This window comes from Coregonus lavaretus (genome assembly GCF_964263955.1).
Source record: "Coregonus lavaretus genome assembly, contig: SUPER_35_unloc_1, whole genome shotgun sequence".
Taxonomy (NCBI): domain Eukaryota; kingdom Metazoa; phylum Chordata; class Actinopteri; order Salmoniformes; family Salmonidae; genus Coregonus; species Coregonus lavaretus.
The window spans coordinates 2751660-2769378 of record NW_028167181.1 but is presented as its reverse complement, the minus strand read 5'-3'; the positions used below and the strand labels follow the sequence as shown (position 1 = coordinate 2769378).

Sequence of the window (17719 nt, the reverse complement as noted above, 5' to 3'; positions counted from 1 at the left end):
TCCGGATCTCCCTGTGGCAAAGTCATTTCCAGACCTGCAATTTTGCCTCTTCCTCATCTTCCTCCCCCATCCCTCTCTCTTGGAGGACAGCTGTGGATCATAGAACAGGGTTTCCTGTCCACCCAGATTGAAGGCGGAGTTGTTTGTTGGTGCTTACCAGCTCCACACCACTCCTCCAGTAATCAGTGATGTGGAAAGTCTGTCCTCTCAGCCCAGAAAGAGGAGCAGTAGAAAGTCTGTCCACCCTCCCCAGTCCCCCCTCCCTCCCTCCAACCCACACAGAGCTCCCTCCGTCCGTCCCCCATTAGGCCCATTGGCAGACCCACAGACCCAACCAGGCCTGGAGGCTGTGGGGTGGAATTCCTTTCCTGCCATACAGTAATGGGAACCAGCAGTGCAGGTCTGTGGTACAGTGACTCTGCCCTCATATCCACACGACTATAAAACTAGTGGGAGCTGAACTGGTGACCAGAGGGCTGCTAGTGTCTGATCCCAGGTATCATCTCCTGCCCTGCTGTTGTGCCCTTGAGCAAGGCACTTAACGCCTAAGCTGCTCTTGATCCAGGGGCACTGCTCTGCTCTCGATCCAAGGGCACTGCTCTGTGGCTTACCCTGTGCTTCTCAACGTGTGTGTGTTTATTTGTGGGGGATTGAGATAGGCAGTTTGACAAATTTAAGTTTTTCACAAAATGGACACAGCGTAATTATTATATTATATTGTAGGTTTATTTTTTAAGTATGCTTCCACTGAAAAGCTGGTTAGCTTCATACATACACTGAGTGTACAAAATATTAGGAACACCTTCCTAATATTGAGTTGCACCCCCCTTTTGCCCTCAGAACAGCCTCAACCCGTCGCGGCATGGACTACAAGGTGTCGAAAGCGTTCCACAGGGATGCTGGCCCATGTTGACTCCAATGCTTCCCACAGTTGTGTCAAGTTGGCTGGATGGCCTTTGGGTGGTGGGTAGTTCTTGATACACATGGGAAACTGTTGAGCGTGAACCCAGCAGCGTCTCAATTTGACACGCTCAAACCGGTGCACCTGGCACCTACTACCATACCCTGTTCAAAGGCACTTCAATATTTTGTCTTGCCCATTCACCCTCTGAATGGCACACATGCACAATCCGTGTCTCAACTGTCTCAAGGCTTAAAAATCCTTCTTTAACTCATCTCCTCCCCTTCATCTAAACTGATTTTAAGTGGATTTAACAAGTGACATCAATAAGGGATCATAGCTTTCACCTGGATTCACCTGGTCAGTCTGTCATGGAAAGAGCAGGTGTAGCTAATGTTTTGTACGTTCAGTGTATGTAATCGTACTTCAATAGGGAACTCATTTATAGATGATGGAAAACAATCAAAAAAACTACCGACGTGTAATTCGAGGCTCTGATATTTTGGTTAGCGAGACACAAAAAAATAATTTTCCTCTGTCTGGCTTAGTTGTTTTAGGATAAATCCATTTTCCACTCTGTTCATTTGACAGGTTTCTAGGGCAACCATGTTGCATTCAGTGAATACTTTCACAACCATTTATCCTGTAATCATTTCAGTATCTATTTACTTGACAGGTCTTCTCCAGATCTTCATAATTGCTATTTCATTTATAGCCTTCGCTTGTGTAGTAAAGTAACGACTTTTATGACTACATATGAGTATTTCGATTTGAGTGTCTGATTGAATTTTTGTTTTTGCCTGTTTGAGTGTGCATTCCTGTGTGTGTGTGTGTGTGTGTGTGTGTGTGTGTGTGTGTGTGTGTGTGTGTAGGTATGTGTGTTTTGTGAGTGAGCGTACCCTCATGTGTACACGCTATCGTGTGTGTTTGCCTGCATACTGTGTGTGTGGAGAGAGAGAGACACTTACACATCCACTCTGCCCCTTTGCCCCATCCATCCCCCTACCTTAGCAGTAAAGAGTATCTCAGCACCTACCTGCAGGTGGGTAAAGTGACAGTGCTCCTATTCTACTGTTGGCCCAGGCAGAGCATCAGGCACCAGAGGCAGACAGTGTGCTCTGCTGTGCTGTGTGGACGGACGGAGACTGAGGTTAATGAGTGGATTTGCTGCACTGCAGCGCTCCGTCCCCCCATGCTGATGTGGAGCAGCTGAGACACCAGTGGCCCCTCTGTCTACACACACACACACACACACACACACACACACACACACACACACACACACACACACACTCCCTGCAGAGCTATAAATCACCCACACCATCCGGCATCTACATCCACTGCACTGACTGAACCTGACTAGACCCTGATGGAGGTAGGGAGATATTGGAGGAAGAGGAGGAGGGGGGGATGGATAGAGGGAGGAGATAGGCCATGTCTAGACTAGACACTTAATGCAGTTTTTGTATTCTGATCATGGTGTTCTGATCATGGAATTCCGAGCACATCATGCGTCTACACCTACATTTAAATGTGTCCGGATTCCCTTTTCCTGTGCTATATTGAAATGCCAGTATGCATTCTGCAAACCTTGGAATAGGCAAAATATGAATACACAACAACAACTTGATGGCAGTAGCTAACTACTGTAGCTAACTAGCCAGTTAACGTATGTAGCTAGCCAGCAAAGCTAAATGGATTGCAAACAGGTTAGAATAACTTTAGCCAAACAGAAAATCGTTTTTTCCAAAATGTTAGCTAGCTGGCTAGCATTTGAGGACAGCAAACACGTTCCTCACGCTAGGAACGTATTTCCTCCAACTTTATAATGAAAGGGTGACTCTCGGTCCCAAAACACAAGTTTTCTGGAGACTTGTGGGAGGAGTGCTGATGAAGTCGCCCACTGTATGCGCTTTCGGTAGCCTGATTGCGTCCAGACTGAGGAGAAATCTGCACACAATGCATCCCTGACCACTTCCTGAAGTGGTCAGCCAGATCTGAATACAATCAGACCACAGAGACTTTTGTGCATCTAGTCCTGTCTTTTCAATGCGATCTTCGTATTCTGATAGCAGAAGTGTCATGTAAATGTCAAGTGTAGACATGGCCAGAGAGGGGTAGGGACTGTGCCCTCATATACCTCCACTAACCCAGCGTCCGTTGTCCCATCCGACCAGTAACCCCCACCCCCTCGCTGCCGCCAACGTCCCCGCAAACCCCTGCCCCCCCGGGTCCTCCCCAGCTGCTCCCTCTAATTGCCTTTATTAGTGTCTCTATGGGAGCAGCGGCTAGAAGCAATTTACTCATTACACTGTATTAGCATGGGCCTCGGGCAGGGAGGGAGGCTTGACTCTGGCTGTCCCTCTCAGCCCCACTGTGCCTTGGCTGGCCCTGCTCCGTCTCTGGAGGTTAAAGTAGGACGAGACTTGACGCAGAGAGCAGAAAAGAGCACAGACGCATACTCTCTGCCCCCTCCATGCCCCTACCTTAGCAGTGAAGATGGTATGGCACAAGACGACGTCTTTGCTAGGACTGTTTTAATAGGATTGGTATAGCTGTTGTTTTAGAGTGGATGGTCATGTCTATAAGGTGTTGCCTCTTATATCTGTTTAGTGCACAGATGTTATTATGGGCTGTTGTGACCTCCAGGAAGTTTATAGAGGACAGTTGAATTCGAGGGGAAATATAGACTATAGAATTGATTTCCCTCCAGTTACAGTGTGTTGAGGCTAAAGGACCTCTAGTAATGGTTCTCCAGAACACTCTCAAACTTTCTAAGTTGGTGATACTGCTTGATTTAGTGTTTGTCCTGAGAACAGTGGAAGTTGTTCCTATGGGAAAAAATATCATTTATGATTTGGATGTTCCAAAATTGTTCAAAAGAAGCATGGGTCAATGGCATGTACTTTGTTATTTTATACCATTGGACTAATCCATACATCAAATATCAGTCAAATAAGGGTTTAAAATGTAGAACATTGATTTTCAAAAATATTCAAATAATGCGTCATAATAAAGTGAGGACAGCTGTGAACTTCCCCAGATTTGAATAATTATTCACCTGCTCTCTCAATGTTTTATTCATAGGGGGTTGTGCCGTTCATCAGTCGCTCTCGGTCTCGCTCTCTCACTCGGTTCCTCTATCTGTCTAAATTTGCTCTCCCCAGCATTCTGCAATCACCATGTGAAGGCTGTCGTTGAATTGTCCTGAGAATGGTGTAGTAGACAGACAGGGGGGTCAAGGGCATTATCAAAGAAACAACCACAGCGTTTATTCAGCCCCAATATGAGACCAATGGTTTTTAGATGATCTGATGAATCGTCAATTGTGATAGTTTTTTTTCTTAATGATTATATTTATTTTGAAGCTGATTTTGTTTTTTTTAAGTGATGAACATTGACTCTGTATCCTGCTGTTCTTCACAAAGGGTCAAAATGGCTCTGCTTTTTAAGCACTCAACTGATTTGTCCTCTAACATTTATCTCACATAAATAAGCAAACTTGTGTGTAGGATTTTCTAAATAATGTGCCCTTCACCACAAAATTATTGTTTTAAAAGTCAAAAACTGTGCAAACGAAGGTAATGAGAACAGAACCTGTGAGTTGCTGTAAGCCTTGCCAAGGCTGTGTAGACTCTGGAGGTGGAATACTAATTGGCTGTGTGTGAAAGTAGCTGCTCATCTTTTAAAGTGTGGCTCTCTTCCCAGCCTCTACTCTACTCTCCGCTCCGCCACACACTAATGTCCCCTGCTGAAATCCCCTCTGGCTTTCCCCCACAGCTCAAGGGCACTAGCCATTAAAACCTCAGACTCTACCTCTCACTCCCGACAATTGCTAATGATGTCAATGTAAATTATAGCAGTAGTTTTGAGATATCTGTGTATGCTAAATGCTTTTTTTTAATCTTGGCAGGGACAGGGAATGAAGCATGTTTAACTTGACCAACTTGAAGTAGAATGAAAGGTTGTTTGTATGCGTTTGAGAAGGGAATTAACTTTTCAACTTTTAACAATGGCTGTCACCTAGACCTTCACACTGCAGTAAAATACAGAAGGGAGGACATAACCATTCAGTTATCCTCAGCAACAATCTGTGTTGAGTACATAGGGTTCACACAGGCCAGGGAAGAGAACAAGACAAACAACTGGGTGGATGCAGTGGTCACTGACATTGTGTTGGCAGACCACTGTCTGGTGTCATTAAGATGCTACTGTAGATATTTGGTGTCTGGTTATAGACGTTTGTTTGACCCTCTGTTCCCTCTGTTTGACTGCAGGGCCTGCATCGCTGTAGCAGCCTCGTGGCTCAACTCTGGAGCCCTGACCAAAGTCGGTTCTGATGGGGACAAGACAGAGGACGGGTAAGCTGCTGCTGCTGCTACTAGTACTGCACGTTCACACACACACACACACACACACACACACACACACACACACACACACACACACACACACACACAGGTATTTGAATATACTCCGTGGGCACTCTGTAGACATGTAGCCCATTACTGTTATCCATAGCTGTGCTACCTACCAGACAAAATGATCAATTCAAGCTTTCATATGATGCTGAGGAAATTGCACATAGCCAAGTCATTATAAGGGCAATCCATTATAATGTTATTTCATATATACAAAAGGCCTGTATTCCTCCAGATGCAGTCCTGTAAGAATACCCTCTATTCAAAAGAACAAATGCGGGTGAAGATTGTTGCCGTGACAACTCGGCACACGCAAAACTTTTTCAGTTTGAATAGATATTATGTTTTGGTCTCCAGCGCTCTCCAATGTTGTTGCAGAGTGTAGGTATATGAAATATTTTTCAGGGTATGAGGTATTGAAGGCTACGTTTTCTACATAGTAATGCCTGCTGCCAGTTGAGAACTATTTGCAAAGGGGGCAAAAACCACGGCCGAATAAACACATTGTTTTATCAAGGCCAGAAAAGCACCTTGTTCTCTAACCTTTGCTGGGGCTATGCATGCATATAGTTTCTTTGACAACCCTTTAACCTCACATTCACTTTATGAATGTAGCCTCAGTGTCTAGGTCTATAACCACTATGGGTAGAACTTTGCATATAACCGTGCCAGGTGAGGAAATCTCTGGAATTCCATACGGCTGTTCTGTTTGTGTAGAAACCTGCTTTAGAATTCCCCCACTCTAACTATCTCAGTAGAACCATAATGGTTGTCTGTCGCTGTGGCCTGATGCATGTCTGCAGTCTGAGATACATCCACACCGACCCTGTATATCTGAGAGATGGGAGAGAGGGAGACTGTGATGTGTGTGTACTCGTTCGTGTGTGACTCGCTCACCAAGGTTCAGATAGCAGCCAGACAACAGTCCTCTTGGTTTGCGCTAGCCCCTGAGATACCCATAGTCCTTTTGCTCATTCGCTCCCTGCTGTTTCAGTACTGATCACCTAGCCCAGACTGAACCGTGGAGTAATCCTCTGATCCCTCTCTCTCTTCCAAAGCCCCGCCAGCTCACTGATTGCCTTCATTTTTCAGTGTCACCGGTGGTGGAGGCAAGAAAGCCATGGCGGTGTACCCGTGCGAGGCCGAGCACGACTCGGAGTTATCCTTCCAGGTCGGAGCAATATTCAGCGCTGGTAAGTGTTATCGCGCCGACAACGGTCGCTCGCTCCGAAATCTCAACGAACCGCCGGGCATATTGGATTCCGGGAGGAAACCGGTAACAGGACAGCCCAATCTGATCTTGAATCAGACTGGGGAGATGGAGGGAGCGACGGATGGAAGGGAGAGGGGAGGAGAGGGAGAGAGAGAGATTTAATTTGTTTTGTTTTGTGCAATGCCCCTCATTTTGAAGTCACACAAACAACTTCTAGAATGGCAGATTCAGACTGAATGTATGTAGCGATCAACAGAGCAGAGGAATTAAATTCAGGGTGAGTCGTCAGGCAAGCGGGACACTACTAATAAAATGCATCTAAATGAAAAATATGATCTGGTATGGGGTTATTTTCCCTTTGACTTTAACTGAGGGGTTTGAGATTGTAACCCACTCAGACGGACAATATAAAATGTACGCCCTCGAGCCAAAAATATTTGGAAAATATGATTCACTGTCTCGTATTGAGAATCCAACAATCTCAAAGCCACACACTGTCAATTGGCGATGCATGGGTCGACAAATGAAAGAACCCTTGCCTAAAGAAGTGTTATAAGGGCAAATATGGCCAGTCTCTTGACTAGAGGCCTATATTGGCTTGCACATATCTAACCAAACATGGTCTAAACATATTTTATCAATAATACAGCTTAATAATGGCACAGCTTGATTTAATATCATCTTGGGTTTTCCATCTCATAAGAAATCTTATCACATTAAATAATATACACCACAAGCAAGAGAGCCAAATATCACATATCGTATAAAGTAATTTTAGAGAGATGGGTTATAAAATACCTGCTTAGCTAAGACTACAGTTATGCATCAACATATCTCAGCCCATTTCACTTTAATCAAATATACAGAGTTTGGGTAGGAATGCATTGGCGCTGTATTTTGCTGCCAATTTACCTCCCTGACTGACTAACCATCATCTCATATTCAGTCTGAAGATGGTCCGGCACCATGGGAAAACAAACCTAAAAACGTTTTAAAACATTTTGCAATGCAAAATGAAAATGGGGAATTCTGATTGGAGAAGTCCCTCACTGTTTCAGTCCGTTTTCATCGATTTGGTGCCTAATTAACATGTCCCTGTTCTCTGAAAAGCATCTCTGTGCCAAATACGTTTTATACAGCCTACGATGCTACCCTCTTGAGTCATTCTCCAGTAAATGGGGTACACTACCTGAACGGATAAAATGAAGATGGCACATGAGGACATTTCCCATCACTTTCCATATTTCATTAGTATTTCCAGAGTATTTCCACCACAATTTCACATTGTTTACAGAGATGATGGTTGTGTTTATATACTGTTTCTATGCCAACTATAAAATGTCAACTGTAAAGCTCTGAGCAAAACTTTCTCTCACTGACCTAGCATCTGTGTTTTCGAACACTAATGAAATGTGGTGTGTTTACTCCTCTCTCACCCTGTCCCCTGGTACCTTCTGTTCCCATCTGCAGTGGCACCTTCCAGGGAACCTGGCTGGCTGGAAGGAGAGCTGGAGGGGAAGAGAGGCCTCATCCCTGAAAACTATGTGGAGATGCTGTAGTCCAGAACCTAGGACCTCTTAGCACCTGCCTGTATACTCTCAGTGGAAGAGTAGCCTGGTCCCAAAGATGTTTGTGCTGTGTACTCTTATATGGTCATAGTCATTACCAAACATGCCAAACCATAGAAGTTGGCTATACAGCAAAACATTGTTGGCAAGACCGCACAAACAGATCTTGGACCAGGCAAGTGGAAGAGGGGTCTCGTCATCCCTGACCATCTACGTTCTAGATGCTGTATGCCAAACCCAAGGGTCGCCTGGCCTGCCACCGTCTATTGCTGTATCTCGCCGTCTTTCCCAACTGTCACCTTATACATGGTATCCATGAAGTTGATGTTGACACACTCCCATTCTCAAATTCATACTTTCTCTTATGCCTTCAACTCTCACCTTCCCTGCCCGGTGACTACCATGAACACGTTCAACAACATTAATGCAGAATCCCACCGACCAGCCCAATAAATACCCCCAGCAATGATGTACAATCCATGGTCTTGGATATAGGAAAGAAATAAACATTTTAAGGTGCCTTACAACACCAAGACAGAGTTGACATGTATTTACTGAACGGGTATGTTTGGAAAATGCTAAAGAGGCGTGTTTGGTTGTGTTCCGTGAAGAATGTTTGGAATACTCTTCATGAGGCACTTTGGTATATTGTGATTATTGAATTGGCACATTGATTGCATGTTTTTTTTCAAATTATTATTTTTACCACAATATTACCTATATTTTGTTTAGTTTTTAAAGTATGGTATCCACCGTAGTGACTGATTGTACACCGACATGCCATAGAGGCAGTCACATCGATCAAACCATAGAAATATAATTACTAGAACGGGTCTTGTATTTCTATGGTTCAGACACTCTTCCTCTGCAGACTTGTTGACCTAGACATTCAATGATGTCTGAATTTAGACTAGTTATCGGGTCGTTCCACCTCAAAAAGCACAAGAAGGAGGATTTTGACACCCACCATCTCAGATTGTGCTGAAATCGTTTCTGTATATAAACAGATAAGATTAGCATTCCTGAAACATTATTTTGTTGAAATATAATTTGATCTCTAAGAAATTAAGCTAATTGTTTGCACCCAAATTGGCCATTTTAAATAATAGGATTAAATAATCTTCAATAAATATAGTACCATAATTTGACCATAATTCTTCCTACCAATGAGTAAGACATGAGGAATCCAATAGCCACCCACAGACCGCTCACACTCACCAATCCCACCCTAACAACCAGTATACTGTATCAGTTCTCTGTCTAACAAGTTGTATGGAGCTGCGGCTTGGAGTAGTGCTTCTTCATCCTATGTAATGTATTCCCTGTGAATCTGGTGATGTTTTTTCCCCCTGTTCAGAGAAATTAGCCATTTGAAGTCTCCTTCATTACCATAAATTAGTGTGAAAGTACCAGGTGTTGCCCACTAGATGCCGCTGTTCCTGCTACTGACACACCCTTGTATCCATTTTGCTTGTCTCTTGTGTTTATTAAATGGGTCACAACATTTACTTTGCAACTTTGGGTAGAAAAACCAATAGCTTTTGATCATGATGAAACTAAATTGTGTGGCCATCCTCACAATTCAAGCCAATCCTCCATGAAAGCAATTTAGTTTATCCTTCTCTTAGGCTTAATCTGTGTCCAGAAAATGGCTCCTCTGTGTGGTTAATTCCCTTCAAAAATGGTCTGGATTAGTTAGACCATTCCTGGTGAACAAACAAACCATTAGGCTACAGCAGTTCTAATGGTTTCAATGTTATGGTCTTCAATGGTAAAAGTCCCAAACACTGACTGTATAGTATTTTGCAATGACATTGGGTTTAATGGTAAAAGTTGCTAATCACACAACATATATAGAGATGTTTTCGAATAATTTTATTGAAAAACATGACTGCCATGCAATGGTTTATAATTGTATTATTTTATTAGGATTTTTGTCACATTTTTGTCACTAGCCTGTTTCTTCATCAAAGTGTTGGGCTTGTTTGGATATGAGAATTGCACCATAGGTATAGCCCGCTCAGAGATGCCATTTGTTGGACTATTTAAGGAGAGTTGGGTTGAAGCATTAGGCTGCTAAGGCGAGGACAAATGAAATTGCTTTCATGGAGGACTGTCTTGACTTGTGAGGATGACCACACAATTTATTTTCATCATGAGCAAAAGCTATTGGTTTTCTACCCAAAGTTACAAAGAAAATGTTGTGATCCATTTAATAAACACAAGACACCAGCAACATTTACAAAAGGGTGTGTCAGTAGTAAGAACCGAAACATCAAGTGGGCAAAACCTGGTACTTTCAGACTAAATTATGGTAAATAATACAAGTCATTTCAAATGGCCACCTGATTCAGAGGGAATACATTACATAGGATGAAGAAGCAATACTCCAAGCCACAGCTCCTTACTACTTGTTAGACAGAACTGATACTGTATACTGGCCGTTGGGGTGGGATTGGTGTGGGGGGTCCTTGGGTGGCTTTTGATGATTTTATTGGATTCCTCATGTCTTGCTCAATGATAGGAAAACCTTTGGTCCAAATCAGATTTTGGGTTCTATATTTATTGAATATTATGTGAATCCTATAAATCAGAAGGGCCAATTTGGGTGCAATCGATTAGCTTAATTTCTCAGAGGTCAAATTAAACAAAATGTTGCATGAATGCTAATCTTATGTTTCAAACTACAGAAACTATTTCAGGACAATCTGAGATGGTGGGTGTAACGGCTTGCTGAAATTACATGGAACGACTATCTAAAGTTCAAAGCAATTCTTTAGGTGTGACTGAATGTTCAACTCAATGCAGCAATGATGTATGGGAATGTGCAAAACAAAAAGTGGGGTTTTATTGAAAACCTGTTTTATAGATCCATATTCGACGTTGTTCAAGATCTTTCTGAACTGAGAATTTACGAAAATAAGATGACGTTCACATCTTTTATTTTAATATTTTATTATTCTGTACCAATTGATTGAATGACGAGACTATTTTATTATAATTATTATCACCACGACCACAAATGCAGTATTTTCCAAATCGTATTGTCTATGGCTGTATATAGTTATTTTAAAAGGCCACACAAAATGCCAAGTATATTCTATTCTAAAGCCCTTTTTTTAGTGGTCAACAGTATTCAAGTTTAGTGGTTTCATTTGGAGTGGTTTTTATAATTGTAAGTGAACTAAACACATTACTTTGATTCTATTGCCATTCAACAAAGCCGGTTTCATTTTTCTAAGAGCTTTTGTTCTCTCTGTTTTGTTTTTGGTTTGCATTGCAATTGCAGTAATTTAAGACAGTGATTTATGACCATTGTAAAGGTCTTGGTATCCATTAAAATTTTCTAACATTGGATTTCCTCTTGATCAATGTTAAATAAATAAAGACATTTTTATTCTTTACCCCATTATGTATTCTTCTGATGATGACTGGAGAGTAGACGGACACCGCAGACTGAAATGGTCCTCCCAAAAGATTATTTAATATAAAAAAGTAAAATGGCAACTCTATTGAATACGGAATCGTTTCAATGAAGTTTGTTGGATTGTCGGAGGACTTTCTGTGGAAGAACAATGAAATAGAATATATCAATATCAAAGGTTATCATTTTGGGGGGCAAAAAATAATTAAGAAATGGAAATCATCTTTGAATACTGCAGTTCACTGAATCAACCTCTTTACCTGTTTGTTCTAACAGTGAAAGGTAACAGTATCTCTGTGTTTTAATGACATTTACATCATTTGAAGTCTTACTGAATGTTTCCTTTCTACTTATCGAGTCATAGGCATCATAGGATATTCAGTAGACATTTCTCTACAGACACTGCAGAGATTTTTCATCACTGATTCAGTCTGCTGCAGTGGAGTTGGTCTTCCACTTTATAATGGAGGCACACTTAAGTCTGCATTATACATTAGGATAGACAGACTAAAAGCTGTAGTCTGAGTCTATTGCAGCTGTACGACTACTGTATAATCCAAAGGCTATATCAACAGGCCACGTGATGTCTCTATCAAACCTCCTCTCCACCTCAAAATCCTCTGCTCACATGTGTAAATCATTGGGACTTCATCTGGTGTAATTAATGTACGAACTGCTTCCAGCAGGCCACTGGGGGGTGATTCAGCGTTACATAATCATTATCACGCGTCGTTGGCCTCCGAGTCTTGCCGAGTTCAAAATAACACGGAACTCCGAAATCTGACTTCAGTGCGTTCAAGACAGCTGGGAACAAGGGGGGGGGGGGGAATGAGCTCCAACTGGGGATATTTTTTTTGAATGGTCATCCACCTCAGAATTATAAGACGGAAACTAGGGCATCTTTCTAGAGCTCCGACTTTCCGACCTGAAGATCACTGACGTCATGATTTGACCTCGTTTTTTTTTCTCGAGTTCCCAGTTGTATTGAAAGCACCATAAGACATCCACTCTTATGTAGTCTGTACTGGAGAGCAGGGCACGCCGGCTGGCTGGGTCGGACGCTCAGGCTAAAAATAAATACAGGGTGGTCTGTGTCGGGGGAGGGTGGTGTGGGTGGAGGGGAAGTCAGGGCTCGACGTGCCCTCGGAATGGCGATGGCAAAAGCGGTGGCTGTGACAGCAGTGGTTGCATAATCAAACGAGGCTGAGCTAATGCGAAGGACAAATTACTCTCACTATCAAACAGACTGCCTCGATACAGCCCCTGTCTGTCTGTATGTCTTTACTGTATCTGCCTCTCTCTCTATTTACCTTGCTCTTTTTCTCTCTCTCTTTTTTTGCATCCGTCTATCTGACTGCCTCTCAGCCCCTTTCAGTCTGCCTCTCTCTCATCCCACTGTGTCAGTCTCACTCAGCGTCTGTCTGCTCCACTTCTTTTGTCCTCCCTGAGGATTCTGAGGTAATTTGTTAAGCAAATCACTGATACTACTGTAGTTAATCTTGTTGAGGAGCTTCCCCAATATTACTTGTCCTTGTTCGAGTGCACACATCCTTCTGTTGGGACTGGAAGGAGCTGGGATGAAAATGAGCCTGTATTGCTGCCCACTTAGAACAAGTTGTCTGTCTGCTTGCCTGTCTGTGTTTTTGTCCATCTGTCCGTCTCTATGTCCGTCCGTCGTTCCGTGAGATCCATTTACAGTATAGCCCCAATCATCCATGTCGAAGGATATAGTTGTGATACAGTAAAAATCTATCTGGATGTTTTTAATTTCCTCTTTTCCAGCAGTCTTCGGCCGTGCGCCAGCTGTCCTCAGCCTCCTGCGGCGCGGTGTCCTTGAGCCCCAGAAAGTAGACCCAAACCTCGACCTTGTCTTTATATTACATCATGGCCCCCGTCAGACCACTTAGCCTAGTGACAGAGTTCAGCTTATGACATAACAATGTAACACAAAAGTCTCAACGCTTTCCTTTTCAGAAAAAAATATGTGGGCGACCAGCTGGCAAGTGTCTAAACTGAAATGTTCAACCTCTCCCTGACCCAGTCTGTAATACCTTCCAGGGGTGTGTGCTTAGTCCCCTCCTGTACTCCCTGTTCACCCACAACTGCGTGGCCACGCACAACTCCAACACCATCATTAAGTTTGATGACAACATGACGGTGGTAGGCCAGATCACCGAAGACGATGAGACAGCCTATAGGGAGGAGGTCAGAGACCTGGCAGTATGGTGCCAGGACAATAACCTCTCCCTCAACGTCAGCAAGACAAAAGGAGCTGATCGTGGACTAGAGGAAAAGGAGGGCCGAGCACTCTCCCATTCACATCAACGGGGCTTTAGTGGAGCGGGTCGTGAGCTTCAAGTTCCTCTATGTCCACATCACTAAGGATCTATCATGGTCCACACACACCAACACAGTCGTGAAGAGGGCACGACAATGCCTCTTCCCCCTCAGGAGGCTGAAAATATTCTACAGCTGCACCATTGAGAGCATCTTGACTGGCTGCCTTGGTAGGGCAACTGCTTGGAGGCACTACATAGGGTATTGCATTGGCCCAGTACATCACTGGGGCCAAGCTCCCTGCCATCCAGGACCTCTATACCACCCAAGTCATCGGCTGTTCTCTCTGCTACCGCACGGCAAGCGGTATCGATGCACGAAGTCTGGAACCAACAGGACTCGAGCTTCCACCCCCACGCCATAAGACTGCTAAATAGTTAGTCCGCGTAGCTATTTGATTAACTATTTAACTATACTGAACAAAAATATAAACGCAACATGTAAAGGGTTGGTCCCATGTTTCATGAGCTGAAATAAAAGATCCCAGAAATTTTGCATACGCACAAAAAGCTTATTTCTCTAAAATCCTGTGTAGAAATTAGTTTACATCCCTGTTAGTGAGGATTTCTCCTTTGCCAAGATAATCCATCCACCTGACAGGTGTGGCATATCAAGAAGCTGATTAAACAGCATGATCATTACACAGGTGCACCTTGTGCTGGGGACAATAAAAGGCCATTCTAAAATGTGCAGTTTTGTCACACAACACAATTCCACAGATGTCTCAAGTTTTGAGGGTGCGTGCCATTGGCATGCTCACTGCAGGAATGTCTACCAGAGCTGTTGCAGAGAATTTAATGTTCATTTCTCTACCATAAGCCGCCTCACAACTGCAGACCACGTGTAACCGCACCAGCCCAGGACCTCCACATCCGGCTTCTTCACCTGCGGGATCGTCTGAGATCAGCCACCCGGACAGCTGATGAAACTGTGGGTTTGCACAACCAAAGAATTTCTACCATCTCAGGGAAGTTCATCTGCGTGCTCGTTGTCCTCACCAGGGTCTTGACCTGACTGCAGTTTGGCGTCGTAACCAACTTCAGTGGGCAAATACTCACCTTCGATGGCCACTGGCACGCTGGAGAAGTTTGCTCTTCACGGATGAATCCTGGTTTCAACTGTACCGAGCAGATGGCAGACAGCGTGTATGGCGTTGTGTGGGCGAGCGGTTTGCTTATGTCAAAGTTGTGAACAGAGTGCCCCATGGTGGCGGTGGACATTCCACAGGCCACAATCAACAGCCTGATCAACTCTATGCGAAGGAGATGTGTCACGCTGCATAAGGCAAATGGTGGTCACAATGGATACTGACTGGTTTTCTGATCCACGCCCTACTTTTTTAAAAATATATCTGTGACCAACACATGCATATCTGTATTCCTAGTCGTGAAATCCATAGATTAGGGCCTAATTTATTTATTTGAATTGACAGATTTTTTTATATGAACTGTAACTCAGTAAAATCTTTGAAATTGTTGCATTTATATTTTTGTTCAGTGCATCTGCATTGACCCTTTTTGCACAAACTTTTATCTATCCTGTTGCCTAGTCACTTTATTCCTAGTTACAGTGAGGGAAAAAAGTATTTGATCCCCTGCTGATTTTGTACGCTTGTCCACTGACAAAGAAATGATCAGTCTATAATTTTAATGGTAGGTTTTTTTGAACAGTGAGAGACAGAATAACAACAACAAAAATGCAGAAAAACAAATGTCAAAAATGTTATAAATTGATTTGCATTTTAATGAGGGAAATAAGTATTTGACCCCCTCTCAATCAGAAAGATTTCTGGCTCCCAGGTGTCTTTTATACAGGTAACAAGCTGAGATTAGGCGCACACTTTTAAAGGGAGTGCTCCTAATCTCAGCTTGTTACCTGTCCACAGAAGCCATCAATCAATCAGATTTCAAACTCTCCACCATGGCCAAGACCAAAGAGCTCTCCAAGGATGTCAGGGACAAGATTGTAGACCTACACAAGGCTGGAATGGGCTACAAGACCATCGCCAAGCAGCTTGGTGAGAAGGTGACAACAGTTGGTGTGATTATTCGCAAATGGAAGAAACACAAAATAACTGTCAATCTCCCTCGGCCTGGGGCTCCATGAAAGATCTCACCTCGTGGAGTTGCAATGATCATGAGAACGGTGAGGAATCAGCCCAGAACTACACGGGAGGATCTTGTCAATGATCTCAAGGCAGCTGGGACCATAGTCACCAAGAAAACAAGTGGTAACACACTACGCCGTGAAGGACTGAAATCCTGCAGCGCCCGCAAGGTCCCCCTGCTCAAGAAAGAACATGTACAGGGCCGTCTGAAGTTTGCCAATGAACATCTGAATGATTCAGAGGAGAACTGGGTGAAAGTGTTGTGGTCAGATGAGACCAAAATGGAGCTCTTTGGCATCAACTCAACTCGCTGTGTTTGGAGGAGGAGGAATGCTGCCTATGACCCCAAGAACACCATGGAGGTGGAAACATTATGCTTTGGGGGTGTTTTTCTGCTAAGGGGACAGGACAACTTCACCGCATCAAAGGGACGAAGGACGGGGCCATGTATCGTCAAATCTTGGGTGAGAACCTCCTTCCCTCAGCCAGGGCATTGAAAATGGGTCGTGGATGGGTATTCCAGCATGACAATGACCCAAAACACACGGCCAAGGCAACAAAGGAGTGGCTCAAGAAGAAGCACATTAAGGTCCTGGAGTCGCCTAGCCAGTCTCCAGACCTTAATCCCATAGAAAATCTGTGGAGGGAGCTGAAGGTTCGAGTTGCCAAACGTCAGCCTCGAAACCTTAATGACTTGGAGAAGATCTGCAAAGAGGAGTGGGACAAAATCCCTCCTGAGATGTGTGCAAACCTGGTGGCAACTACAAGAAACGTCTGACCTCTGTGATTGCCAACAAGGGTTTTGCCACCAAGTACTAAGTCATGTTTTGCAGAGGGGTCAAATACTTATTTCCCTCATTAAAATGCAAATCAATTTATAACATTTTTGACATGCGTCTTTTTGGATTTTTTTGTTGTTATTCTGTCTCTCACTGTTCAAATAAACCTACCATTAAAATTATAGACTGATCATGTCTTTGTCAGTGGGCAAACGTACAAAATCAACAGGGGATCAAATACTTTTTTCCCTCACTGTATATGTACATATCTACCTGAATTACCTCGTACCTCTGCACATGGACTCGGTACTGGTACCCTGTGTATATAGCCAAGTTATCGTTACTCATTGTTTATTTATTATTACTTTTATTATTACGTGTTTTACTTTTCTATTTCTCTATTTTCTTTCTCTCTGTATTGTTGGGAAGGCCCTGTAAGTAAGCATTTAGAAGCATATGACGAATACAATGTGATTTGATTTGGTGTATTAGGATAACAATCTCAATTCCCTTGAATCAGAATATGACCTGAATATCTGAATATTAGCCTATCTTGGTGGGAAAAGTTTTTCCACAGTGAGATTAGAAGAAATAAATGAAGCGATAAGAACCATGGGAGACCCATGGGGACCGGGAGCACAATTGGCCCAGTGTCGTCCATGGTAGGGGAGGGAATGGCCGGCAGAGATGTAGCTCAGTTGGTAGAGCATGATGTTTGCAACGCCAGGGTTGTGGGTTCCATTCCCACGGGGGGCTATTATGAAAATAAAAAAATAATGTATGCACTCACTAACTGTAAGTCGCTCTGGATAAGAGCGTCTGCTAAATGCTGTAAATGTAATGTAAATGAAAAGAATAGATGAAGAAATTAGAGAAAAACAGAGAGAAACAAATGTAAAGCAGAGAGTGTAGAATGTTGGGAGAACGAAAAAGAGGTAGCTGAGAGAGAAAGTGGGCCACAGAAGGAAA

The 17719-nt window shown here is 43.3% G+C and overlaps 1 protein-coding gene across 1 annotated transcript in view; it reads left to right on the top strand.

Moving 5' to 3' along the window:
- The window catches only part of arhgap10 (Rho GTPase activating protein 10), a 61778-nt gene extending 52151 nt beyond the window's left edge, over positions 1 to 9627 (top strand). Inside the window, exons 21-23 of the mRNA XM_084188508.1 lie at positions 5179 to 5262; positions 6415 to 6515; positions 8006 to 9627. Of these exons, the coding sequence (XP_084044634.1) occupies positions 5179 to 5262; positions 6415 to 6515; positions 8006 to 8094 (274 nt within the window). The 3' untranslated portion in view covers positions 8095 to 9627. The remainder of the gene's footprint in view (positions 1 to 5178; positions 5263 to 6414; positions 6516 to 8005) is intronic.
- Positions 9628 to 17719: the final 8092 nt, after the last annotated feature.